Source organism: Pan paniscus, chromosome 19 (genome assembly GCF_029289425.2).
Source record: "Pan paniscus chromosome 19, NHGRI_mPanPan1-v2.0_pri, whole genome shotgun sequence".
Classification (NCBI taxonomy): Eukaryota; Metazoa; Chordata; class Mammalia; order Primates; family Hominidae; genus Pan; species Pan paniscus.
Genome location: NC_073268.2, coordinates 49,836,280 through 49,864,201, shown reverse-complemented (window position 1 = coordinate 49,864,201; position 27,922 = coordinate 49,836,280). Strand labels below are relative to the sequence as shown.

General features: G+C 43.6%; 1 protein-coding gene across 1 annotated transcript; it reads right to left on the bottom strand.

Moving 5' to 3' along the window:
- Window positions 1-688: 688 nt before the first annotated feature.
- Window positions 689-27,922, bottom strand: LOC117976523 (putative uncharacterized protein LINC02693). The gene is made up of 4 exons (XM_055102023.2): window positions 27,028-27,922; window positions 11,480-11,590; window positions 5,112-5,200; window positions 689-1,080 (listed from the first exon to the last, which is right to left on the bottom strand). Exons 1-3 carry the CDS (start codon window positions 27,920-27,922, stop codon window positions 5,127-5,129), a joined length of 1,080 nt encoding a protein of 359 aa, XP_054957998.2. The 3' UTR covers window positions 689-1,080; window positions 5,112-5,126.

Sequence of the window (27,922 nt, the reverse complement as noted above, 5' to 3'; positions counted from 1 at the left end):
GCTTTTATCCTTGGAAACACATTCATTACAAACATATCAAAAGAACTTATTAGGCCGTGTGTGGTGGCTTATGCCTGTAATCCCAGAGCTTTGGGAGGCCCAGGTGGGCGGATCGCTTGAGCCCAGGAATTTGAGAACAGCCTGGACCTCCTTGACTTCTGGGGAGTTTATGAGGGATCTGGACACTGTCAGAGTGGTTTTTTGTTTCCCTTTGTGTACAGTTTTGAGTTCATTGTTTATGTATTAGGGTTTGGAATAGGATCATATAAATATTTCAGGTCCTAAAATAGCTGTGACAGTGTCACTAATCTGCCCCTGAGCTGCACATCCACCCCTCCGCCGCCATTTAATCCTCCAGTCATGTGAGGGAGGATGGGAGTCTGTGTGAACGTCATTCTCACGCGCCTTCAGAGATCATATCTGCCTGTCTCATCTGTCAAGAGTGTAGAGTTTGTTGTGATGGTGGATTCAAAATAGACGAAACGTGTGGTCATTGTACTTGGCAAACAGCTTTTCACGTCAGGATGTTTCTGCCCCCGGCTCAGGGCTGGTCTGACTGTGTGACGAATGCGGCTCAGTGCAGATGCCCAGTCTGCCACCCTCAGTCCCGCAGCTGCAGTGTTAGAAAAACTGTGCTGTGGGCACCCAGCGTTGGTGACATGGGGAATGTGGAATAATGAATACTTAATTCACATGTGCTTATAGAAAAAACTTTATACAATAAAAATAACCAATTGTTAGATTTACATCTTTTTCTGTCACTATATATAAAAGGAATCAAGAATTTTCATGCAGCTTCCGGGTTTTCTTGAGACTGGTATATCATTTCTTTTTGAAAAGTGCATTATTGCATAACAACACCTAGATAAATATATTTTTATGTATTTGTAAGTATATTTTAGCTCAAAAATATCAATAGTATACATAGCTTATAGCACAGTTTGGGAAATGCTGATGTATATGGTAATAATGCGTTGTTTGGGATGATTTAAAATTATATCAGGGTATTAGGAGCCCAATACAGTGATCCAAATTGAGATCCTCTTGTCTAGTATTCTTTAAAATGGCAAAACATCAAATCTAGAAAATAGATAAGAAATGAATTTTAAGATAAAAGTACAACAGATTTTCTATTTTTACAAAAATCATTATTGATTTTCAAAAATATATTTTAGAATTCAAGCTGTTAATTTAAAAAGTGCTTATTTCATCATATAACGAACAAAACTGGATATAAGAAAAAACGCCTTGTCTTGCTGTCTCCAAATCTTGCAGCTTTTCAAAGTTTCAGAATTTTGTAAAATATTTTGAATAGCCCAGACTTTCTGAAAATCGGTGTAGCCTTTCAAAGTATTAGAATTGAGAAGCTTTTAAATGCTAATCTTATTTTATAAAGTGTTGACTTTTCACTATAGACTAATAGCGAACAGTTTGTAAAGAAATGTAAATAAAAATGTAAATAAATAAAATAGGCTTACTAGTTTTCAAAAAATTTATTTAAAAGGAAGGGGCAATGTTGATTGGAGTGAGGAAGTATTTGAAAATGTATTTTGTGAAAGAAATCAACACACACGCACAAACACACGCCTCACACACACACACACGCCTCAAAAGCGAAACTCCAACAATGCAGCTGCTGTTCCTTTGCAGCAATATTTATCTCACCTTGAGTGAGTGAGGGCCATGCTGCTTGGAAGCGTAATAACTTAAATACCTTGCCTATGTCTAGTGATGAAAAACTAAGCTCTACTCAGCTCATGTAATGCCCCTGACCTCCACCAGAGAGAGATTCTTGGTTATTCCTTGTGGGCAAATATGTCCATGGATCAGTGGATCAGGGACTGTTGAATCAGATATGTCTCCCTCTCTACATATCATGGTTTGTAGAGATCAAAAATTTCCCTGAAAACACCCAGGTTTATGAAGCCAGGTGATCAGCCAGTTCTGAGGCCTAACTAGGGGGGCCAGAATCCTGCTTGCAGGACAGGGCTGGATTGGGGATGTCTGTGGTGATGTCATCTCCAGCTGTGAGCTCCAGGGCAATGCTGTCTGGGATGAAGGTCTGGGGCACCCTGAGCTCCTGGAGAAAGCTGGGTGCAGTTAAGAGCTCTATGAAGATTGTATGTGGTGGCAACGCTGCTGGGATACCCCATGGGTAGCCTAGAGAAGAAGTACTGTGTCCCATTGCAGGTGAAGGTGAATTAAGGCAGAGAGGCTATTGAAATAGGCACTGAACAGAACATGATAGCCGAATCTATAACAGCAAAATATTTACCAATTGTTGATTGGATGGGGTCAGTAAGTTCCATAATACTGGGTGTTGGGTATGGGGTCTTAATGAAAGGATTACAATGTTAAGGTTGTAGTAATCCACTGTGAAGCACCATTTATTTTTTTCCAGGCTTAAGCACAGGCAAGACTGAGCTGTCAAATGGAGAAGCAGTAGAGAGAATCACCCTTTTATTAATTAGGTTTTATATATTAAGTTTTAAACTTGAAGGTCCTGTACATCTGAATTGTGTCTCTCCCAAAATTACATACTGAAGCCCTTACCCCAGTACCTCAGAATGTGCCTGAATTTACAGATACAGCCTTTAAAGGGTGTGGTTAAGTTAAAGTGAGACCATTAAGGTGGGCCCTAATCCAACATGACAGGTGTCGCTATAAAAGAAGAAATCTGGAGACATAAAGAGACCTCAGTGCTGGGTGTGCTCATAGGAAAGGTCATCCCAGGTCGGGAGAGAGGCCTCAGAGAAACCAAATACCCCGCACCTTGGTCTTGGAATTCCAGCCTCCAGAAGAGTGAGAAAATAAATTTCTATTGTTAAAGTCACCCAGTGTCTGGTAGCCCTAGCAGACTAACACATCTTGCTATAACTTACGTAGAGTCATATTAACTATTTTAACTGGGGACCTGCAAGGTCCAATTTGTCTCATAATTATAGCAATATTAACTATTTTTACTGGGGACCTCCAAGGTTCAAGCCAATTTGTAGGTGCCAAAGACTTAATTGAATCATATATATTATTCATTGTGTTAGAGCATGTTTTAGGGCAATGAGTATTATGCTTATGCGAAATTTAGGCAAAGCTACAGTTAAAATAAAGCATGGCTATTTTTCCTCTATAGTTATTTTGCCAGGATTACAGGCATTGCAGTGTTTAAATTTAGTGAGATTCCCAGGTATAACTGTAATTTGAGTCCCAGCATTGACTAAGTTCATGAAGCTTTGTCAATTGGTGCATTTGTTAATCTGGAGCTCATGCTGCACAGGCACAAAAGCCAACCACGGCCCCTTTTATCTCTTTGTTATATAAATCCTCACAGTAAATTTTGTGTTTCCAATTGGGTCAAGTTATGGACCTTTGTTTTATTACATATTTATGTTACTGGGAAGGGGCACTGTTCCAGACCCCAAGAGAGAATTCTTGGATCTCGTGCAAGAAAGAATTCGAGGCAAATCCATAAAGTGAAAGCAAGTTTATTAGAGAAAGTAAAGGAATAAAACAATGGCGACTCCAGTGGCCAAGCACGGTGGCTCATACCTGTAATCCCAGCACTTTGGGAGGCCGAGGAGGCGGGCGGATCACCTGAAGTCGGGAGTTTGAGACCAGCCTGATCAACATGGAGAAACCCCGTCTCTACCAAAAATATTAAAATTAGCTGGGTGTGGTGGCGGGCACCTGTATTCCCAGCTACTCAGGAGTCTGAGGCAGGAGAAGCGCTTGAACCCAGGAGACGGAGGTTGCAGTGAGCTGAGATTGCACCATTGCACTCCAGCCTGGGCAACAAGAGTGAAACTCTGTCTCAATAATAATAATAATAAAAGAATGGCCACTCCATAGGCAGAGCAGTGGAATGGGGTGCTTAACTGCTTGTACTTATTGTTACTTTTTGATTATATACCAAACAAGGGGTGGATTATCCATGAGTTTTCCAGGAAAGGTGTGGGCAATTCCTGGAATTGAGTGTTCCTCCCCCTTTTAGACGGTATAGGATAACTTCCTGATGTTGCCATGGCATTCATAAACTCTCACGGTGCTGGTGAGGGTGTCTTTTAGCATGCTAATGCATCATAATTAGCGTGTAATGAGCAATGAGGACAACCAGATGCCACTTTCATCACCATCTTGGTTGTGGCTGGCTTCTTTACCGCAACCTGTTTTATCAGCAAGGTCTTTGTGACCTGTATCTTGTGCTGACCTCCTATCTCATCCTGTGACTTAGAATGCCTACTTTCCTGGGAATGCAGCCCAGTAGGCCTCAGCCTTATTCAAGATTCTCCAGGCTTGAGGGTGGAGCCTTATTTACCCAGCCCCTATTCAAGATGGAGTTGCTCTGGTTCAGAAACCTCTGGCATTTATATTAAAATATATAGAATATATGAAACATTACATGTAGGTAATTTTTAATATTCATTTTATTTTCATCCCTGGTGTCTAGGCCTGCCCTCTCCCCCATTTCTGGGCTTCTGGCTGCCCAAAGCCGAGGTTTTGAGTTACTGTCTCTGGCTGACGACTCAAAGTGTGGACCTTCTGGGGCTTGTAGGAGGCAGGGTGTGGGGTGGGGATCACAGGCAGCCCAGCCTCTTTCCCAGGCTCTCCAATCCCCTCTAAGGGGGTGGGATTTGCCCTTGGAACCTAGACGCCCCCTTTCCGGCTGCACACACCCTGCCTGCTGTTTCCTCTAGAAATGCAAAACTCCATCCCTGCACATTCCTAGATCCCTGCCGCGGAAGAAATCTTTGAAAAATGAAGTGGCTTCCTTTCAGGACAATATCACCATTTAGTTTCCTGCTATTTACATCATATACAATTTTATCTGAGTTGGGCAGAGTGCAAATGACACTAAAAACCAATGCAAAAGAGAATCAGTCACAAGATTTTTTATCACAGTATCAACCAAAATGCTCAATCTTACATGAAAAAGATATTTTCCCACTTCGTTCTTTCATAACTGTGACTTCTTTCCTCTGGGTGTATATGTCACACATTTGTATGCATTTTCAAATGGGCTACAATTTGTAATTCCAACTTGGCTTGAAAATGCAATTCCATATCTAGACATGTAGTTAGGTAATATTTTTCAGGAAATAGAATGTATTTACTACCTGTATCCGACGATTTCACCCATGTTCATTCATGGGCACTCCTGCTGCCTTGTGGGGGAAACCAAGATGGATCAGGGGCGAGTGGTGCCCTTAAAGCAGAGACAAGCTCCAATTATTACAATATTTCAAGTCCTCAGGTCTTTGTATACAAAATAATTTAGGACATAATTACTTTTTAAATAGCCAAACTTTTTACATATGCTATTTTTTAAAACTAAATTTTATTGAGGTATTGATATAGAAAAGAGACAGGGAAATACTGCATAGAAGAGGGCGGCTCCCCAGCAAAGGCCCCGCCCTCAAGCCTGGAGACCCATGGCCCTAACTGGGAACAGGCATTTCTGTTTTCGTACCCAAAAAGTTGCCCTTTGGCCTACCACACCCCCGTATCCTGTACCCATATAAACCCCAAACCCCAGGCTCCAGGAGCAGATGAAGAGATGAAGAGAAAAGCAGTCAAACAGCAGAACGGCATGGCAGAGACAGTGAGAAGATGAGGAACACCTGAACGCTGAGAGGAGTTCAGCTGGGGGTGGTAACAGAGGAGTTTGGCCATCCAGTGGCCAAACTCCAGGGGAAGATCGTCTTCGCACTCCCTCCCCACTTCCAGCTCCCCATCCATCCCACTGAGAGCCACTTCTACCCCTCAGTGAAACCCCTGCATTTATCCTTCAAGTCTGTGTGTGACCGGATTCTTCCAGGATCCTGGACAAGAGCTTGGGATACAGAAAGCTGTCACGAAGACCCTCTGCCTTTGCAGAAAGGCTGAGGGTCCACTGAGCTGGTTAACACTCAAGCTATCCACAGATGCCAAGACTAAAAGAGCACACTGTAGCACACACCCACTTGGGCTCCTGCACCTGTCCCTCTGCGTGATCCCCCTCCTGTAAGGGGTTTGAACAGGCAGCGAGCCGCACCCTTGTCACACGTCCTGTGAGAGGGGCCAGGGAACACTCCCGTTTCAGTGTAATTTGTGTTTACTAAAATTAAAATGCAGTTTGATGAGTTATAAGTTGTTTTTAACATTATAGCAAAATTTGTTAAATATACAAAAAAATAGGTTTAAGAGGCAGTTTGACTATAAGCATCTTAGTACATGGAATGGTTAACAGTTGTTAAAATATCAGTTTCATCAAATTGGGAAAATATCCAGTGTGACTGGAATAGGAGCAATTCCAAATTCTAGAGTATTTATTAAATATTCTATTACTCATTAGAAATCGAGGTATCCCAATGTGAAATCACTGTGACCTAAAGCAAACAACTCATGTCACCTTGGAATCATGATTTCTTCTTCAGGATAGATAAGGGGATTAGACTAAAAGATGTCTTAGGTCCCCACAGTTCAAAAGTGCTACGACTTCCAGTCCATGCCGGCAGAACACCGACTCCTGCCCCTCCCTCTTGGAAACCCTCCTCCTGCACCTCCCATCCCTCCACACCCTCCTGCTTTTCCTGCTGCTCTTTTCTGATCTCCAGTGGCCTCTTCCTAAATGCTGGCATTCCCCAGGCTTTACCCTCGGGCCTCTGATCCTGCACTGCCTGCTCTTCACAGCTGCAGCAGCTGCCTGCCTGCTTGTAACTTCCAGGTCTGTATGTTGCTGCCCCACATCCTGGCCCCAGCATCCTGGAAGCACATCGGATGGCTGCTGGACATTAGTTCATCGCTGTCCACAGGCACATCCAACTCCCCATGCCCAGATTCCCCTCCCTCACACCTCAAATGCTGCTTCTTTTCCCATTTTCTTTATTTCAATAAAAAGCACCAGCACTCATTTTAACCTCAAAATCACTGAGTGATTTAATATTCCTATGGCATAGTGATCTATGTATTGGACATGAGAAAATGGACGCTTAGGGAAGTGAAGGAACATGTCTAAGGCTACACAGCCAGTCAGTGGTGGAGTCTGGATTTGAACTCAGGTGTGTCTGACTTGAAGGCTAGGGCCCTGAACCCTGTCATCCACCCTCATGTGCCTCAGGCGGGAACGTGGGTGCTGTCCTGGATGCCTCCTCCCTGTCACCATGCACGGCCACTCCGCCAGGACTCACAGGCACACAGGGCTCGCAGATCAGCTCCTCGCACCTCTGGCCCAGCTTGGTCAATCCACCCCCATCCTTGCTTCACCCCTAACACAGCCATCTTCCAGCCAGTCTTCCATCTTCCTCTCTTCAAGCCATACTTCACATTGAGAAAAGGTGCTTTTGCTACAGTACAGGTGACACCACTCCCTGGCTTACAAGGTGCTGGTGGCAACCAGAAGCTCCCGGGATAGGAGCAAGCCTCGCACTCGCAACAGCCTCTGTCTGCAGCTCCAGCATGGGGGTGGTCCTCTCTAGCCACTATTTCATATTTGTGAACTTTTCTGCTTGTTAAAATGTATTTTTAACCCCCAAATCAATACTCGTGTTGCTTTCACAGTCACAGGAAAACATGTGCAGAGCAGGGCAACAATTTGAGCCATCGGCCTCCCAGTGGAGGCCATGCAGGGCCCCATGCTGCCTTCTTGTTCCTACTCTCAACCTGCAAACCAGTCTTCTCATGGTCTCTATAGTACCACTTCTTTTGCAGTTTTGAGCTTGTTGTTGTTGATTTCACTGTTTGAAATGGCCTCCAAGCATAATGCTGAAGCGCTGTCTAGTGTCCTTATGAGCAAGAAGGCTGTGATGTGCCTTACAGAGAAAACGCTTGTTAGCCAAGCTTGGTTCAGGTGTGGGTTCTAGTGCTGCGACCTGTGAGTTCAACGCTAATGACAAACACTACAGTGCATCCAGAAAGAGGAAGGGGAGCTTCACCAACCTGTACACGAGGCTGCTCGGGAAAGTGCAAAACTAACACCCCCTGGAGCGTGGCAAAACCATGGAAACCACGGAAAAGCAGCTACATTTGTGACTTCATGAGATGATGACCAATGAAAGCACAGCGGGCAGCACTGTTGTGAGGAGAGCCAAAAAGAGGCCTTAGCTAATGCTGCCTGGCTGGCACCTTTCAAAAGGCAGCATGGCATGGAAAGTGTTAGCTTTTCAGGAGTGGCAGCTCTGTAGATCAGGAAGTACTCTATGGGAAAAGGGTATGTGGAGAGCAGTTTTCAACACTGATGGGACTGCCTTGTTTTACAGGGATGTTGGAAAATGAACCCATGGAACATGAATGGTGCCTTGGCAGTTGAAAATATTGCAACCAGAGGCTTGCAGGAACCTTACCCTGTGTTTCCCCAGAAGCAATACTTCAGGACCCGAGGCGAGTTTACAGAATATAACCACAGCAAATCACCAGATAGGCCGCGCTCCTCACTCTCCTGCCGCGACGGCTGCAGCTCACTGAACCACGATTGCCTGAAGACGCTTTTCCTCGGTGCCCTCTCCCATCTGTCTCATCACCGAGGCTCATCCCTTAAACCTCAGCCCCAGTCATCCACAGGATATGTCTCTGGACCCTGCCTCCAGGGCACTGAGAAGTTTCTTATATAGCACTTATATTTTAAAATTTGACATACAGTACCCACACCATATTGGATTGATGCTATGTTTCTATGTTATGGTATCTAGCAAAGTGCCTGACTCATAGAGACGAGCAGAAAATATTTGCTGAAAGAAGCATAAAGTTTAACAGTATTTATTCAATTTGTTCATTCTTCCTAACTGAAGTTTCTTGGGCCTTACATTTTTAATTGATAAAATAGTCTTAAATTAACATTCAAATAATAGCTCATTCCCTGAAATAATCTAGAGAAGCCCTGTTCCCTCTCTTTTTGAGCTACCTATAACAACATTCTGCTGAGCCAACATGGAGCAGTTCTCCTGGCACATCCTGCCTGGGGAAACCGTGGCAGTGACTGTCATTAATGGGAGTCACAGAGCCCCTCCAGCCTCTAGACTATGCTGTCAAGTCTGTATGGTGAAGGCCCTGAGTCACCACAACACTGAAATTGTTTGAGGTGCTCTGGACCCAGGAAACACTGCCTGGCCATGGAACACTCTAGCGGAGGAGAGGTGAGGATTACCCCTGGCCATGGAGCACTCTAGCGGAGGAGAGGTGACGGATTACCTCCTGGATCATGGCCATATGAAAGAGAAAGGTGTGGGGCTCTAGTAAACCACTAAGTTAACTGAAACTGGGAAAGAGCCAGGTTGGCGGAACAGGGACCTAACCCAGTCTGCAACCCTTTTGTGTGAAAAACCACAGCCGTTATCTTGCAACTTCAGAAGTGAAAAGGCGTGTGGGTTACAAGACAGCTAAAAGCAGCAGGGCGTTTCCCTCGGGCACCAGAAGAGGAAAGGTCTGGTAGTTAAAATTATTCCAACATATCTTAGCGTATAGCACAAGCTCACCTGCACATAGCCCCGTCCAGCACAACCTTAGAAAACTTCCCTCCAGTCCTTTATCTTTGCAGACAGCCCCTTCTCTGCTGTGCTGCATGCTGCATTCTTGCAATGTATTTTCATAGTTTCTGTAATAAATTTGCCTTTCTTTACTCACAGTTGTCTTGGTAAATACCTTTACTACCCACGACAACCCTGGCCCAGCAGTCGCACCCACGACAAAAGGGGCCCATGAGGAATTCTGCCAGGTGACGTCTGCAATACAGAGCCCAGGCTCTAACCGGAGGCAGCCAAGCTCCAGCCATTCCATCTTGAGCTTCCACCATAAGAGGAGCAACCCAGGACATCAGTAGCCTGGGAAGGAGAGAATGGCATTGTCCACAGGGACCTAAAGCCAGAACACCTGTTTCTGGCTGCTTGACCTGAACATCAAGGTTGCAGACTTTGGCTTCAGCAACTGTTGGCAACAAGCTGAACACCCTCTGGGGCAGCCCCCTTGTGTGAGCTGGGAACTCTCCTAAGTCCATAGGCACACTGGTCCACAGTGGTGGTGTGGAACCTGGAGTCACCCTCTGTAGCCTGGACACCGGGTCCCTGCCTTTTAACGGACACAACTTCAGGAAGCTGCAGCAATGGATCCTGATAGGAATGAAACACAACACCTCTTACATATGTGTGGAGGGTGCAAACCCACTGAAAACATTTCTCATCCTCAACTCCAGCAAGAGGTGCATCTCAGAAAAACCCACAAGGGCCCCATGGAGGAACACCAGCAGAGTTTCAGCATGAGAAGGAACCAGAGCCACCCGGACGCTGAGCTCTCCCTAACCCCAAGAGTCCTGGCAAACTGAGCTCATGTTGTCCATGGCTTGCGAGTGAGACCAGATCCAGGACTCGCTGATGGACCACCGAACTGAACCTGGGCTATATGCAAACATCCCAGCATGGAGGGCTCCAGCATCACAGTGAAGGCCCTGCCTTTGGCTGATCCCACCACCATCTGCAATCCTTTCCCTTTCTGCATGACACAGCCTAGGGTCTCTGTGAATCCAAAGCTGAGGTTTCAGCCATTCCCACCTTTAATTCCTCCTGGAAGAGCAGCAGCCCAGAAAATCAGCCACCTGGGGAGGACCAGGGTCAAGACAGAAGCCACAAGGACAGCCAAGGTGCCTGCCAGTCCCTACCTAAGCTGGAAATGAAAACCACCAATTCCAGAACAGCCCCCAGTGTGGCCCTGTGGTGCCCCCATGGCAGCAGCAGCAGTGCAGGCACCATAAGAAGCCAGTGGCTGCCAGGGCGCATCCTCCAAGGAAACATCCTCCCTAGGCAGCTCCATCAGGTGTGACACTAGCAGAATTTGCCTGAAGGTGTGACATCAGCCACTCTCCTCTACCAACACCCATGCTTCAGGCCAGTCCGAAAGACCCGGCATGAGCTCAAAGGAGAGTGGGGGTGAAGAAGCCTCACAGGGTGGACAGGTGAGGGCCAGGAATAAAATGAAGGATGTATGTATGGGTGTGGGGGGTCAAGTGCATCCTGGTGCTTTCCATGGAGCATGCAGACCCCGAGTTCCACAGAGCACGCAGACCCCGAGTACCACAGAGCACAAGGATTCTGAGTTCCATGAATCACACAGACCCCAAGTTCCATGGAGCACAAAGGCCCTGAGACTCCAAGTTCCACAGAGCAAGAAGACTTTGAGTTCCACGGAAAATGAAGACCCTGAGTTCCATGCAAAATGAAGACCCTGAGTTCCACAGAGCATGCAGACTGCGGGGTTCAATGAAGCTCAACGAGATGATGCAGGAGATCGGCCAGGAGTGGGACACAAAGAGCTGCTGTGTGTGCACAGCATGTTTGGTCTTGGGGGCCTTTGGCTGTGGAGGTTGAAGGTGCATAAAATGCGGAGGCATTTGCTCAACAGGTTTTCAAAGAAGAGGGCATGCAGCACTTCTGCACACTCAAAAGCATGCTGGGCGGAAGGTTAAATGACAACCTGCAGCCAGCTGGGCAACCAGAGGAGAGGCTGGCTGGCCTGTGCCCACCTGGGCAAAGCTTCAGAGACTGGATGATTTTTTCTGGGGCACTTCTCCCCTCCTCTTCTGGGGTGCTTCTCTTGTCTTTTCTTTCATGTTTGTGGGGCAGGGGAGATGATTCTGTAGAAATAAACAAAGATAAGAAAACTTAATGGCCAGGCATTTAACATTTTAGTTTCTGAGCTTCTGCTAATGATGGGTTGTGACTACTGACTTGAGTGGTTCTCATAAGGTTCATCTTAGAGAACACAGGATCGTCATTTCCTAGAGCAGGTTGCATAACAATGATATTAACACCAACAGGCACCACCACACGTGGTTCATTTTTAAATTTATTTTGTAGAGATGAGGTCTCATTATATTGCCCAGGCTGGTCATGATCTCCTGGGCTCAAGCAATCCTTCCACCTCAACCTCCCATAGTGCTGGGATTACAGGCGTGAGTCACTGTGTCTGGCCTGGCAGTTCCTTACAAAGCTAAGTATACACTTATCATATGTAAGCTGACAACTTATATCCACACAAAAACTTCCATGTAAATGTTTATGACAGCTTTATTCATAACTGCTAAAACTTGGAGGCAATCAAGATGCCTTTCAATAGGTGAATGGATAAACTGTTGTGGATTCACACAATGAACTATTATTCCTTGATTTAAAACTGAGCTAACAAGCCATGAAAAGACACACAGGAAACTTAAATGCATATTGGTAAGTGAAAGGAGCCCACTTGAATGCTATGTACCATAGAATTCCAACCACATGATATTCTGTAAAAGGCAAAACTATGGAAACAGTAAAGACAGCAGAAGTTGCCAGGGCTGTGGGATGGGGAGGGTGAAAGAAAGGAACAAGTAGCTGAGGCACCAGGGATATTTTAAGACAGTGAAACTATTCTGTATGCTGCATTAATGATGGATACATGTCATGTCATTACACATTTCTCAAAATTATAGAAGGTACAATACAAAGAGTGACCTCTGATGAATTTTAGTTAATAATAATGTTTCTACATTGTTCATCAACTGTAACAAATGTACCACAAGGCAAGACTGTAAGGGTAACAACAGGGCATGTGGGCAGGAGACTGGATAGATGAGAACTCCCTGTACTTTCCACTCATTTTTCATGTAAATCTAAAACTGCTCTAAAAAAAAGTCCAATAATTTTAAAAAATCCAAAGGACCATCAAGGGTAGAATGGATAAATAAATTACAGTATGTTTGTACAATTGAATAAAATGAATAAACTTGCAAGTTAAATGTAATCCCATGGTGGTACACACACACACACACACACACACACACACACACACTAGAACATATACAAAAGGAAATGAGGAAATTAAAACATTACCAAAAATCAATTAAATACAAAAGAAGACAGTATGCAGGAAATGAAGGACAAAAAAGCTACAAGGCATATAAACAACCAACAGTATATGACAGAAATAAATCCCTCCTTATCAGTAAATAAACAAAACCACAAGTTGGTTTTTGAAAAGGTGAACAAAACTGACAAAACTTTAGCTAGACTGACTAAGAAAAAGAGACTCAAAGCCAAAAATAAAAGTGGGGCATTATTACGAATTCTACAGAAATAAAGAGTTATAAGAGGTGTATTATAAACAACTATTTGCCAACAAATAGGACAGTCTAGATAAAATAGACAAGTTCTTAGGTATACAAAACCTACTAGGACTGAATCATGAAAAACCAGAAAATTAGAATAGACCCCGTAACTACTAAGAAGACTGAATCAGTCATCAAAAACTTTCTGACAAAGAAAGGCCCTGAATCAGATGGCTTCACTGGTGAATCTTATCAAACATTTAAATAACACTAATCCAACTCTTCTAAAAAACTGAAAATCAGAGAGCATTTCTAAACTCATTCTATGAGGTCAGCATTACCCTGATACCAAAGTCAGAAAAAAAAATAGACAAGAAAACTAGAGACACATATCACTTCCCTGATGCATATCAATGTAGAAATCCTCAACAAAATACCAACAAACTAAATTCAGCAGCATATTAAAATAATTATACACTATGACCAAGTAGAATTTATTCCTGGAATGCAAGGATGGTTGAACATTCAAACGTCACTGCATTAGGAGAATGGAGTGGTAAATCACATGATTATCTCAACTGATGTAGAAAAAGCATCTGACAAAATTTAAACACCCTTCCATGAAAAAACACTCAGCAAGTGCAGAGGGGATGGAAGCTACCTCAATATAATAAAGACTATATATGAAAAATGCAGACTAACATCATACTTAATGGTAAAAGACTGACAGGTTTTCTACTAAGATAGGAACAGAGGAAGGAGACCTGCTTTCACCACTTCTATTCAAAATGGCTTAGAAGTTCTGGCCAGAACAATTAGGCAAGAAAAATAAACAAATGGCATCCAAACTGAAAATAAAGAGGTAAAATTATATTTGTTTGCAGATGATATGATCTTAGATGTAGAAAACCCTAAAGATTACACACACACACACACACACACACACACACACACACACGTTAGAATAAACAAATTCAGCTGAATGGTAGGATACAAAATTGGTGCACAAAAATCAGCTGTGTTTCTAAATACTAATAATGAATAATCTGAAAAGGAAATTAAGAAAATTCTATTTACAATAGCATCAAAAAGAATAAAATACTTAGGAATTAACTAAACCAAGAATGTAAAAATCCCAATGATGTGCTGGGCAAAACAGAAAAATTCATCCTAAAATTCACATAAAATTTCAGGATCCAGAATAGCCCAAACAATCCTGAAAAAGAACAATGTTGGAGGACTCATACTTCCTAATTTCAAAACTTAGTACAAAGCTACAGAAATCAAAACAATGTGGTGCTGGCATAAAGACAGACATATAGATGAACAGAATAGACTAGAGAGCCCCAAAATAAACTCTCACATATATTGCCAAGCGATTCTTGACAACTCAACAACAACAAACAACCCAATTGATTCATCTGTGTTGTATATGTCCTATAATCCTATTTATATGATATTTTAGAAAAGGCAGTATTACAGGGATAGAAAATGATTAGTGGTTGCCAAAGAATGCGGTTGGGGAAGGGGTTGACTACAAAGAGGCGTCAACAATAGAGAATTTTAGAGGTGATGAGACAGTTGTGTTACTGTGAACGTGAATGTATAACTCTATACAGTTGTCAAAACTCATGAAACTGTATGTTACAAAGAATGAATTTTATTCTATGTAAATTTAAAAATCAACAAAGATGGTGGGCGGGTCAGATGGAATGCAGTTGGTGACAAATGAATCTTACTGAGTTAAAAATTATGACTAACCCATATTGAAGAGTGTGGGGGAAAGAGTCTTCACCTAAGTAACCTTTGAAAATACTGTTTTGACTGCATACTGTAAGACTCAAGAACTGCACACAAACATACTGTATTCTGGTTGGCAAATTTGTTTCAGGGTATGGGTGAGCAATTCTGAAATGATTTTCCATGTTATCAAATGTATTTTAGAGAATTAGAGCCCAGTTTCTCTCTGTAGGTGAAAGAGTTATAAATAAACAAAGGGAGAATGCTAGAATAAACCCTAAGGTGCTGGACTGGAGTTAGGAATGTCAGTATGAACCCATGTCTATTTTAATATATCTGTTTAGATGGACAGATGTAGATAGGTAGATGCTGAGTTTGTATTCATGCATACATGTTTGGAAACATTCACATTTTTCCAAACTATGCTGAGAGGGCCTGGAAGCATTGATATCCCAGTATTAATGAGCACACCCAGTACCCAGATCCTGGTTTCTAAATACCATTCTCCTATAAAAGAAACCAAGGCTTCTTGGAGAAATGACTAATTCTAGGCCTGCCATGAAAAACACAAGATGAGACTAGAGCAACTTGCAGTGCCAGAAAATAAGAAAGTGCTTTTAAAAAACATAAAAGGGTGGGGACATGTCAAAAGAAGCCAACCTGGAAGAGCTCTCTATGACTCAAGGTGGAACAATGTGAGTGGCAAATAGTTATGACAGCACTAAATTGTAACCAAGAACATAAAATAAATATTCACAAGTCCATACTGATATAAGAAAAGATTAAATAAATCAGGAAGGAAAGACAAATCTTCCTTGCAGAAGAATTCCAAGTAATAAATGTTGAAGGAGCACAAATAGAAAACTACCACTAGAACACCACAGTAATCATTACTGCAGGAAAGAGTCATCAACGAATGCAAAAATTGTGGATGAAGAAACAGTATGTTTCTGTGGCCTCAAAACATCTCCCTCCAAATATTTATTATATATTTTTCTTTTTTTTCCTCTTAATTTCACCTAAAGATCTATGACTAAAGCAAATATAACACTGTGTTGTGGGGTTTATGACATGTGCAGATGTAAAATTTATGGCAACGACAGCACAAAGGATAGGAGATAAATGGTGCTATTCTGTAGCAAGTTTTTCTATTTTACACTCACTGTAACAGTACAATATTAACTCTAGACTGTGATAATGTTAATGATGCACATTGTAATCCTTGGAGGAACTGCTAAAAAATGAAAAAATGTGTCACTTCAATGCTAATAAAGGAATACAACAATACAAAAAAGTACTTGTATAAGAATGTTCATAGATCTTTACTATTATGATAGCCCAAAACAGGAAATAACCCAAATATTCATCAACAGAGAAATTTATGAACAAACCATGGTGCATTCATACAACAGAATACTATTCAGCAATACAAAGGGACAAACTGCTAAAACACACACTATGGAGGTGTTTCACCAATATTATGCTGAGACTGCTGGACATAAAAATGTATATTGTATGATTTCAAGCAAAATGAACTTACAGTTAAAAAACCCCCACAACAGTACTTTCCTCTGGGGGAGTTAAAAATTGCCTAGGAATGAGCATGAGGGTGTTTTCTGGGGATGATGGAAATATTCCATTCTGAAAAGAGGTGAAGGTTATATGGGTGTATTTATTTTTCAAAGCTGTACAATTAAGATTTGTGCCTTTCAATGCATGTGTATCTTACCTCACCAAAAAAGAACTAAAAAAATAAATAAAGTGAGGGGTAGTAGGGAAAGGGCTGAGGTACAGAAGAAACAAAAATGGCACGATTATTAGCTGTTGAAGCTGGGTCACGGCTCTATTATACAATTTTGTTCATTTTTTATATATGTAAATTTTTCTGTAACGAAAAGACTTGCACAGAAAGACAAAACTGATCTGTATTGTCACCTGTTAAGACACTGGTACATTTGAAGAGGAGGGAGGGAGAAAGCGCTTGTGGGCCACATGAGTGAGGCTGCTTCTATTTCTTGGTTACCCACGTGTATTAATTTTGTCATAATATATATTGAGCTTAAGTAAATGCTTTATGCACGTATTTCTATATGCATGTTATATATCAACAAAATATTTAAATACCACATATTTGCACACATAACTTAGTATCTCAGAGTAACAGCAGTGTTTTTTGTTTCAAAGTGGGACACTTCCACTCACAGCATCATCAGATGAACTGTAATATTCTGATGTATCTATTAGTGTCCTAACCCTTGGGTGAGACCCCCTAGGTCTTCCCATTTCTGCCTCAATTTGGTAAGTAGTAAGACTCTTATTTCTGACGATGTGATTTTATTTCCCAGCAAAGTCCTCCCCAAACCAAGGCCACAATAACTAGCACGGTGCTCTGCACATCATATGCACTCAGCACTTGTGAAAGTGAGTTGAATCAGAAACAAAACGAGGAGCAGAGGTCAAGTCCTGCAAAAGATAGTACGTAAATAATGTAAATAACGCAAGTAAGATTGAAAGGCTACAGCTCGGCAGCAAAGACTTCACATTCGTTTAAGAAACCATTTGCTACTAGTTCATCAAAAGACGTTGGTTTCATGCTGTGGTTCTCAATTCTGGCCACACATTGTAACCAGTTGGAGAGCTTTAAACAGCAAGGATGTCTGGATCCTACCCCAGGGATTCTGATTTCACTGGTCTGTTGCAACTTGGGTTTTGGGAATTTTAAAAGCCCCCTGCCACCCAGGTGATTGTAAGGTGCATCAGGGGTGAGAACCTTAGCTGTGCCTGATTTCCTTGTGTGCTGTGGGGATTTGCCTCATCGCAGCATCTCAGCTTTGCGGGGAGGGGTGGCGGGCAGTCTTAGAAAACAGCTCTGCCCTGTTAAAATCAAAGGACAGCTTCAAGATGTGCTCAGCTGCTTGACTAAATTGCAGCAGGAGGAAATGTCTTTTCAGCAGATCTATCTTTACATCACTTGCTTTCAGAGTAAGAGGTTGTTTTGGGCACAGCATTTTGATTTAGTCTGTGTTGAAGACCAGTAATAGCCTACAAATACCAAAATGGGATGAAAAGAATTTCCAAACATGTGGAGTGCTTTATACATGTTTCTTCATCCTTCCCTGTGTCTACACCCTTTGCAATGTGCTTTTACAGCTGCTCCCATCCAGAGTTAGAATCTGTTTCCCAAGACTTGGATCCAGCTGGCAGTTTTGGGCCCAGTCTCAAAAGGTCTTGAATGCTTCTTCCTTTTCTTTCAGAACCGTGCTATCTCCGTGACAACAAGCCCAAGTTAGCCTGCTAGAGGATGAAACACTTTGCGGAAGAGAACCAAAGTTGCCCAGTCCACAGCCAACTCACTCTCAACAGCAGAGCTGTCTGGTCACCAGCAGCTGACCCCCTTCTCCCATACACACACATGAAGATTGCTATACCTTATAAAGGTACGGCAGGTTTTATAGGTATAGCAATTAATTTATGGCAGGAGCCTGCCATAAATTGCTGACTTGCTCAATCATGAGCTAAATAAGTTTTGGGATGGCTCATTACATAGTAACAGCTAACTAACACACCCAGAGCTGACAGGACGCCAGGATTAACAACATGCTGACTACAAGTTAGCTGGCACACTATAGGGACCGTCTAGGTACTGAATTCCTTTTCCCCTTATCAGAAGTTGGGTCCCTTGAATTATAAAGAAATGCATGTAGACATGTATGTGCTTAAAACTCACACAGTATCACACAACACAGGAGGAAACAGATGACAGCCTGACCACTAGGGCAAAGGCCAAATAGCAAGGTAAGGCATTTGTCTGGAATCTATTCCCTCCAAATCTAAACTCTGGAGGTCAAGGCTGTGGACAGGACCCACCTCCTGGGACCCCGCTGTCCTCTGATCTCTGGAGGGGAGAATGGCCCCACCAAGCAGCAGATGGGCAGCAGTGGCCTACCTGTGGCCACCTCCTGCTGGCAGCCCCTGCTCTCTCAGGGCACTCTCTCTTCCTTTGGGACTGAGAAGAGATGTGGGTAGGGAGGGGGAGCTCCCTCCTTCCTGGCAGAGAAGTGGGGTTCAGGCCCTTCACCTTCCTGAGTTCAGGGAGTCAGAGCCCTCAGAACATCTGGAATCTGGCTGCTTTGAACTGAGATATGCTAGAAGTGTAAAATATGGAGTGAGTTTTAAAGATTTAGGACAAAGAAATGTAAAACGTTTCATTAATATTTTTATACTGATCACACATTAAAATGATATTTTGGGTACATCGGGTCAAATAAATTATATTATTACAAATCAATTCCACCTGTTTCTCTTTAGTTTCCTTAACCTGGCTAGTAGAAAATTTAAAACTACAGGCAGGCATAGCTCATATTCTGTTTATATTGGACACGGCTGTCTTAAAGGACTGCCTCCCTTCCGAAGCTCAGGCTGCCTCCAGTCATGGTGGAAGGGGAAGTGGAGCAAGGAAGAAAGGAGGTGGGGTGCCACGCGCTTTCACAACAACCAGCTCTCATGTTCCATAGAGCAAGAACTCACTCACTACCACCAGGACAGCACCAAGCCACTCCTGAAGGATCTGTCCCCAAGACCCAAACACCTCTCACTAGGCCCCCCTTTCAACATTGGGAATCAAATTTCTTTCTTTCTTTTTTTTTTTTTTTGCTAGAGGACAGGAAGGTTATAAAATCTGAAAATTTTAAATAATTTGTCGTTTCGTTGTTTCCATTTGTGAACAAAGGACTTAATAAAAAATTTAAGATTTAACATTACAATAAAATACATTCATTTCAATATCACGCTGGAATTCAACATTGTTTTGCACGGGGGCTGCAGAAACAATGTAGAGCTTCTTCGTCTCCTCCAGACCCTCACAGCCCAGCAAGCCTCTCAAGGGCTGGTTGCTGGCCACTGCGTTTCCAGTTTTTGTAGGTTCTCTTCCTCCCAGGTGATTAAGGAACAAGGCCAAAGGTGTTTGAAGCTTTCAGAAAACACAGGATTTTTCTTTCTGTGGCTCACCAGCATTTTCATTTCTATATCAGCAATACCATATGCAGGCCACAGCTGAGCCAAAACACATAATGAATTGAGTCTGAAATCAAATTGTACCTAATATTTACAGCCATGTGCATTACTAAAAAGGGGCATGTCTTCCAACAATTCCAGTAAGTTCCCAAGACTTAGTTCACACTGGGTACTAGCCTGTGATGGTGCCCCTGTGCTTGTTACTGGGGGCAAAATGGGACAGTGTTTGCTGAGTTCATGGCTGAGGGGCTGCGGTGCGATGCAGAGAGCAAAACTTCCCACTGAATAACACTCCTATGTGAGAGCGGCATGGTGGCCAGGGTCAGCTGGCTCAAGGCAACTGCCTCCTTTTTTCCTAACAAGCAACATTTTCAGGGAAAAACCCCAGCTTCAATGTAGGAAGGTTTTGATGGTGGCTCAGGCCTCGGACTGAATTAAAAAGGAATAAGGAGATAAAATCCATATTTTAATTATAAACAAATGTCTCACTGAAAAAATTCCAGACCCATAAATCCATCTATGTATTAGTTATTGGAGTAATTTAAAATGTGAGGAAATTATAAAGTGTGTGTCCCTTATTATATATTTCTTCCCCCCACCACTTTTTAAACATCTAAAGTTCCTAACACATAGATACTCTTTATGAGGAAAAAAAAACCTGTTGACATTGATACAGTTTGAATATTTGTCCCCTCCAGATCTCATGTTGAAATCTGACCTCCTAGTGAGACCCTGTCTCTACAAAACATTAAAAACTTAGTTGGGCATGGTGGATTGAGCCTGTTATCCCAGCTACTCAGGAGGCCGAGGTGGGAGGACCTCTGGAGCTCCAGGAGTTGGATGCCACAGTAAGCTACGGCTCAGCTCAGCCATGGCTTCTATAGTGAGCTATAACTGCGCTACTTCACTCCACCCTGGGTGACAGGGTCAGATGATCTCTTTAACAAAACAAAACAAAACAAAACAGAAGAAAGAAATTTGATTCCCAATGTTGAAAATGGGGCCTAGGATAGGTGTGGTGGTGCAAGCCTGTAATCCCAGCACTTTGGGAGGCCGGGGCAGGCAGATCACAAGGTCAGGAGATCGAGACCATCCTGGTTAACACAGTGAAACCCCGTCTCTACTAAAAATACAAAAAATTAGCCAGGTGTGGTGGTGGGCACCTGTAGTCCCAGCTACTCGGGAGGCTGAGGCAGAAGAATGGCATGAACCTGGGAGGCAGAGCTTGCAGTGAGCTGAGATCATGCCACTGCACTCCAGCCTGGGCGACAGAGCGAAACACCATCTCAAAAAAAAAAAAAAAAAAAAGAAAGAAAGAAGAAAGAAATTTGATTCCCAATGTTGAAAGCGGGGCCTAGTGAGAGGTGTTTGGGTCTTTGAGGGCAGATCCTTCAGGAATGGCTTGGTGCTGTCCCGGTGGTAGCGAGTTCCTGCTCTATGAAACATGAGAGCTGGTTGTTGGAAGGCACGTGGCACCCCACCTCCTTTCTTCCTTGCTCCACTTCCCCTTCCACCATGACTGGAGGCTTCCTAGGGTCCTCACCAGAAACAGATGGTGGTGCCAGGCTGGTACAGCCTGCAGAATCATAAGCCAAATAAATCTCTTTTCTTCATAAATTACCCAGCCTCGGGTGTTCTTTTATAGCAACACAAAAATAGACTAATACAGACATCAATGTGAATATTTAATATTGGAAATTTTTTTTTCATTTTCTATTTTGTCTGTATAGCTAACATTAAAGAAGCCAAAGATATAGAATGCTACATCTCAGATATTGCATTTTGTAAAAAACATGAAGGTAAAATCTTTGTTTCTTCAATTACTAATCAATGATAGTTGTACTTTGCCCATTCTATGCAGAATACAGTTCCATGAACCGTGGGGAGATGGAAAATAACCATGTCCCAGCCTTCCAGGCAAGTCCCTGGAAGGAATGGCTTGGTGCTGTCCCAGTGATAGTGAGTGAGTTCTTACTCTATGAAACACGAGAGCTGGTTGTTTGAAAGCGCGTGGCACCCCTGGTGCCTGGAAGGCTGGGACAGGTAAGATTGCATCTCTGTGCTCTGCAGTGTCTGTCACACAGCAGGCACTTAATGAGAAGGCTGCTGAATGAAAGAATACTTCCAAGCAGCTTGGAGCCCAAATGCAGGTTCTCCCTGAAGTGCTGACCTCACATTGTGGGCACTGTGGGCTTCCATGCACATGTCCACACCACCCGTGCACCCACTTCCTTCCTGGACCTGAGCAGAGCCCCACTTTCCAGCTCCTGCCTGTGAGGGGATAACCAGGCCCCTGGGACCCACAGCTCCAGGAGCTGGAATTCAGAGTTTATGACCTGCTGTTTTCCACATTCCCCCTCCCTCCCCCTCAGGACCTGCACCCCACTGCACGGCACCTTCTCTTCTGCTGTCATGGCCCAGAGCTCTGCTCATCTGCTTCAAGCAGCTCTCCACCCCGCTTCCTCCCTCCCCTCCTGCTGGATCTCTTTCTTTCATTGGTTCTTGTCCCGTTCCCTCAGTAAAAGAACTCTCCTTCCAATCTGCCTCATTCACATTCACTTGGGAACCAAAAATTCACCCCACAGCTTAGTATTCCCAGTTGTGGAAAAATTCAGGCACCTTCTGGAATGAGACAAATGTGAAGAAGCCAGACATGAAAAAACACTTATATGGATTGATTTATATGAAATGCCCAGGGAAGAAAAATCTATTGAGATGGAAACTAGATTTGTGGTTGCTTACAGCTGGGGTAGGGGGTGGGGGGAACAGGGTGATAGCTAAAAGGTACAGGACTAATAAACATGTTGTAAACTTAACCATGGTTTTGGTTGCACATATCTGTGATTATACTAAACCCTAGCAGATCATAAGGTATGTGAATTTTTCCTCAATAAAGCTGTTTAAAAATAAAAAAAAATTAGGCTGGGCACAGCAACTTACCCTGTAATACCAGCACTTGGGGAGGCTGAGGCAGGAGGATTGTTTGAGGCTAGGAGTTCAAGACCAGCCTGGACAATAGAGTGAGACCCCATCTCTACAAAAGATTTAAAAAATTTAGCCAAGCATGGCGGTGCACACTTGTAGTCCTAGGTACTCAGGAGGCTGATGTGGGAGGATCACTTGAGCCTGAGAGGTGAAGGCTGCAGTGAGCCGTGATCATGCTACTGCAATCCAGCCTGGGAGACAGAGAAACATCCCAACTCAAAAAAAAAAAATTATTACGAACTATTTTATACATACAAAATTACACACACACACACACACATACACAGACTCACATAAAAGTAAAATAAATACATCGTACCCATCACCTACACCACTACATTTGAAGCCGTCTGCATGGTTGGCCCTTCTGAAATGTAACCCCATCTGGGACAATCATTCATCTGAAGCTTTACAAAAAGTATTTCCCTGACTTTCATTATACTTTTATTACATAATAATATCTCTAAATAATATATTGTTTCTCTAAATAATATACTGTTGAACTTCGTAAGTTTTTACACTTTCTATAAATGTGCTGTGTATCTCTGTAACTTGCATTACTCATTCCACATTGTATTTTCGAGAGCCTTCTATGTTTTAAGTAGTTTCTCATTCAATTCTATATATTGCTTACTAATTAGCCTTTAAATTGAATATACTAAGACCTGCTGGAGAGAGAATTCTTGTGGGATAATGAGTATAAAGTGCTTAAAGCAGTGCCCCATTCATTATAGGTATTCAATATATGTAATACTATACACAATATTTTAATACTGAGTAATTATATACATATTATGATTGCTCGTTTCTTTGTGGATGTACATTATTTCATCAACTGCACTATGAACTAATAGTTTTCTTTCTTTTAGGGGAGGGGGCGGGGTCTGGCACTGTTGCCCAGGCTGAAGTACACTGGTGCGATCACGGCTCACTGCAGCCTAGACCTCCCGGGCTCAAGGATCCTCCCACCTCAGCCTCCTGAGTAGCTGTGTCTATCAGCAGTGCCACCACTCCCAGCTAATTTTTAAATTTTTTGTAGAGATGGGGTTTCACCATGTTGCCCAGGCTGGTCTCTAACTCCTAGCTCAAGTGATCTGCCCACCTTAACCTCCCAAAGTGCTGGGATTACCGGTGTAAGCCATTATGCTGGGCAAGAGTTTTCAAACTACGGTAAAATTCAAGTTACAGATACCTTTGGGAAATGCCTCATTCTAAGTATTTGAAGCTTCCAGATAGCTAAGATTAAAAATTTTTACATACTAACTTGTTTCTAAGTGTATGCTTTTACATTTAAACAAACTAAAAACATAAGCTTTATAAAAAAATTTCAGCCATTTCCAAATTCTCTTCCAAACTTGTTTAGAAACATACATGACAGAGCTTTGGTCGGATTGTGCAAACTGTTGTGTGTTCTGTTTTTAAAATATTACTTAACTTGTACACTTCCACACATTGGCATGGCACATCATTGCCATTTCCAATACGTTCCTGTGCTTCACCAATTTCCATAGCTGTCAGAGGGAGAGCAGCCCAGGTGACAGGAAATGAAGTTGTCTGGCTCCGAGTCCTTACCAGGAGGACTTCTGAGATCCAGAGTCTTTGCATGGGGCAGATGACATATTCTTAGAGGCCATTCATTTTTTCCACTGTAGCTGCTAGTGCCAGTTTCCACTCCACTGCCTGAGGGCAGGTTGATCTTGTAAGCCATCACCGATGGATTTGTGGTCACTGCCTGGAACCCTGTGCCAAAGAGGACTGGGAGGTCCCATTCAGGAGGGAATCCTCTGACTTATTACTGGCATCTGAGCATCTCCCAGCATGGCTGTTCCTACTTGTAATAAGGTGATGTCAAATGACTCCAGGGCAGTGCTCCGGTTCCCATGAACACATCTGGTCACTCTGGGAGTTTTGAGTCAGTGAGCTCTCTCCTTACATCCCGATACACTGTTGTTTGCAAAAATATATTTTTATAGGCAAGGTATTTGTGTTTTGGATTTGCACCCTGACGCAGGCATTAATTTGTTTAAAAGGATAATTTAACATTTTCAGGAAGCTGAACATCTTTAAATTCTCTTTTGATTATTTCTAGTTTTATTGCATTATGACCCAGAAATGTGTACAATTTTTGTTCTTGTATACTCACTAAGGATTCTTCTTGTTTTCAGAGTAGGACCAAAGGTATTTCTATTTGTTTGCAAGTCTGTTGGCTCAGTTTCTAAAGAGTTCATTTTGTTACCATGTTCTTTTAAGTATATACATACAGGTTAGTTATGTTTCCAGTTTCCTGTGCTTTTTATTTTTTTTTTTAAACAAGCTTTTCTGGCCCATCATTCTCTCAGACTTTTCCTTCCATGCCTTATGCTGTAGATAGAGTCTATGATCTAACGTCTGTCAGTTAAGATTGTTTTCAGCTCTGGAGACCAGAAAATCTGACCCACATAGCAAGAACAAGCAAGGGTAGGAGATGAGGCTGAAGAGGCAGGCACCAGGTTGTCTGAGCTTTTATTCTACTGCAATGAGTAGATAGTGGCAGGGTTTACACAGGGGTGGGGGTATGCCTATATCATGTTTTAACATTTTCAAGAGATCACTCTGGATGCTTGAGTGGAGGCTGGACTGTAGCAGGGCAAGACAAGATGCAGGGAGGTTGGAGGATTCTTGGCAGTAGCCCAGTAGGAGAGGAAGGTGACTGAAACTGGTTGTGGAAATGGAGATGGTGAATCAGGATGCTGGTTGCACTCAAGAGCCACAGGACTTGCTGTGTGGTTGCATGGGGGTTGGGGGAGAAGGGAAAAGAGTCAGGGAAGACTCTTGGTGCTCCCCTCAGGGAAGAGGCCCCAAGCCTAGTGGTTATCAACAGATGGATGGTATTTAAAGCTATGAGACTGTGTGGGATCATTCTGAGAGGATCACTAGAGATCTGGTGGAGGAGGAGCAGGAGGATGAGGATAAAGGTGAGAGGGAATCCAGGAGGGAAGGTCCCTAAAATCCAGAAGAAAGGGTGGAACTCCTCAATTGTATCGTCTGTGTCAAATGCAGCTAAATGACTGAGATGAAAGTCGTTTCAGCAAAGTACCTGGGAGGAAAGCTGGAAAGGAGTGGGTGGCAAGAGAGGACATGAGGTGAGGTAGTTGCATGGAGCAGAGAAACAGAATGGTAAATGGAGAGAAACCTGGGGTTAAAAAAGGTCTATTTGTTTAACGCACAGCATTAAGGAATGCTTGTGTGTGGACACTAGCAAAAAATCAGTACAGAGAATCCCGAATTCTGGGGTCATAGCCCGAAAGGACTCCTCAGCTCCAAATTTACTTGAAGTTACAGCTTCCATCTTTAAATTAAATGGGATTTTTTTTTGCCATCTATTTCATCATACAGGATGTGACACAGAATATATCTGAAAGTATTACTTTCCTGGAAGAACACATCTTAGTTTTTAATATCTAAACTGTATAGCAGCTATTTATCTCACAAAACATTTTTCAGGCTGAGTGCGGTTGGTGACTCACGCCTGTAATTCCAGCACTTTGGGAGGCCAAGGCAGGAAAATTGCTTGAGTCTAGAAGTTCGAGGCCAGCCTGGGCAATGTGGGGAGATGTAGTTTCTACAGAAAATTTAGAAATTAACAGGCATGGTGGCACAAACCTGTGGTCTCAGCTACTGGGGAGGCTGAAGCAGGTGGATCACTGGAACCCCTTTCGTGGTGCAGTTTGGGCAAAAGAGCAAGAACCTGTCTCAAATTTTTTGGCTGATGGTTGTAGACATAATGTTTGAGCTTTCAAAAATTACAACATTTTAAACTAAATAGTTTGCTGGAAAAAAACCACATGTTCCTTCCAGAAACAACTGGTAGACCATCAGGATCATGACAGTCACTTCAAAAAGCTTTGGTGTGTTGACAAAGGGGAGGTTCACGTGTGATGTTGCTGGTCTCAAGCCACAGCTACTGCATCCAAGGCAAATGCATGTTAACAACCATATCAAATGTGGGTGACCAAGTGGCAACATTTAAGCATTTTACATCCTAACTTATGTGCAACTTCAACCTACTGCCACACTGTGAGTTAGGAAATTGGTAGGTTTTTTTCTATTGACTTGTTGTGCCCTATAATTTTTCCTATTTAAAATAATGGGAAACAAGTTTTCAGTTTTTTTCTCAGAAAAAGTCTGACATTTCAGGCACAGATATGTCTGACAGTTATTACCAGCAGAAGAGTTTCTAGCCTTTTCATCGTAAAATTTTAATTACTTACCCTGGAAATTACTTAACTTCGTTCCTTCCAAATCTGGTAGTAAAATGGGTGCTCCAGAAAGCTGTGGCACGGATATTCTGCTGCTTTGCTCGTCTCTGCACAGACCTGGGGCTTGAGGAGCCTGCAGCCACGAAGTACAGGACGTCATCAGAATGGAAAAGTGATCCAGATGGTCCCGCAGGCGCAGTGCTGGGGCGTAAAGTGCAGCCTGTGCACGGCGGGTGGGAGGCGCGCGGGCTCGCCGGGGCTCGGGACTGTGTTCTTGCAGCCGAGAGGCCCACACAGGACAAGGAGGCCTGACCCAGGCTGTTGGAGCCCGCGAAGAGGGGGTGAAACTCCAAGGGGCGTAAGGGTGATCACACGTGCGGCCAAGCTTCCCGTCTGCATGGCGAGGGGCTGGGCCTTTCCGTCGTGATTTTTCTCCCATTATGCCGGGCGCGTAGCGGGCCCTGGGGCGGCGGGACCGGTGCGGGCGTTCAGTCAGCCCGGGGTCCTGGAGGCCGGCGGGGGGATTCGCAGCAGCCCGAGGGACGGAGGGACGGCAGAAAGGAGTCTCTACTTCCAGGTTCCCAGTGATCGCTATGTTCTTTACAAGCAGTAAACTGACGACTTCAGACACCGGCCACGGAGCTCTGCGCGCAGTCCTCAAACAGCCAGCCCCGCCGGCCGGGCGCACAGCGCATGCCCCGGGGGCGGAGCGGGGCGGAGGGCACGGGGCGGGGCGGAGGGCACGGGGCGGGGCGGAGGGCACGGGGCGGGGCGGAGGGGACGGGGCGGGGCGGAGGGGACGGGGCGGAGCCGGGCGGGGTTGAGGGGACGGGGCGGGGCTTGGCGGGGGCGGAGCCGCCCAGCGCTGAATCCAAATCGTATCTAAGCTATTTTCTAGCTCTGACAT

Bases quoted from the DNA above. Each gene is read 5' to 3' on its own strand.
- LOC117976523 (XM_055102023.2), bottom strand. From the start codon at position 27,922: ATGTCAGAGCTAGAAAATAGCTTAGATACGATTTGGATTCAGCGCTGG. The intron at 11,591-27,027 runs GTAAGTAATTAA...TTATTTCTACAG, and splicing joins GAAGTTAAGTAATTTCCAGG to AATCATCTCCCCTGCCCCAC. The intron at 5,201-11,479 runs GTGGGCACAGGC...CTCTGCTTTAAG, and splicing joins GTCTCTGAAGCTTTGCCCAG to GGCACCACTCGCCCCTGATC.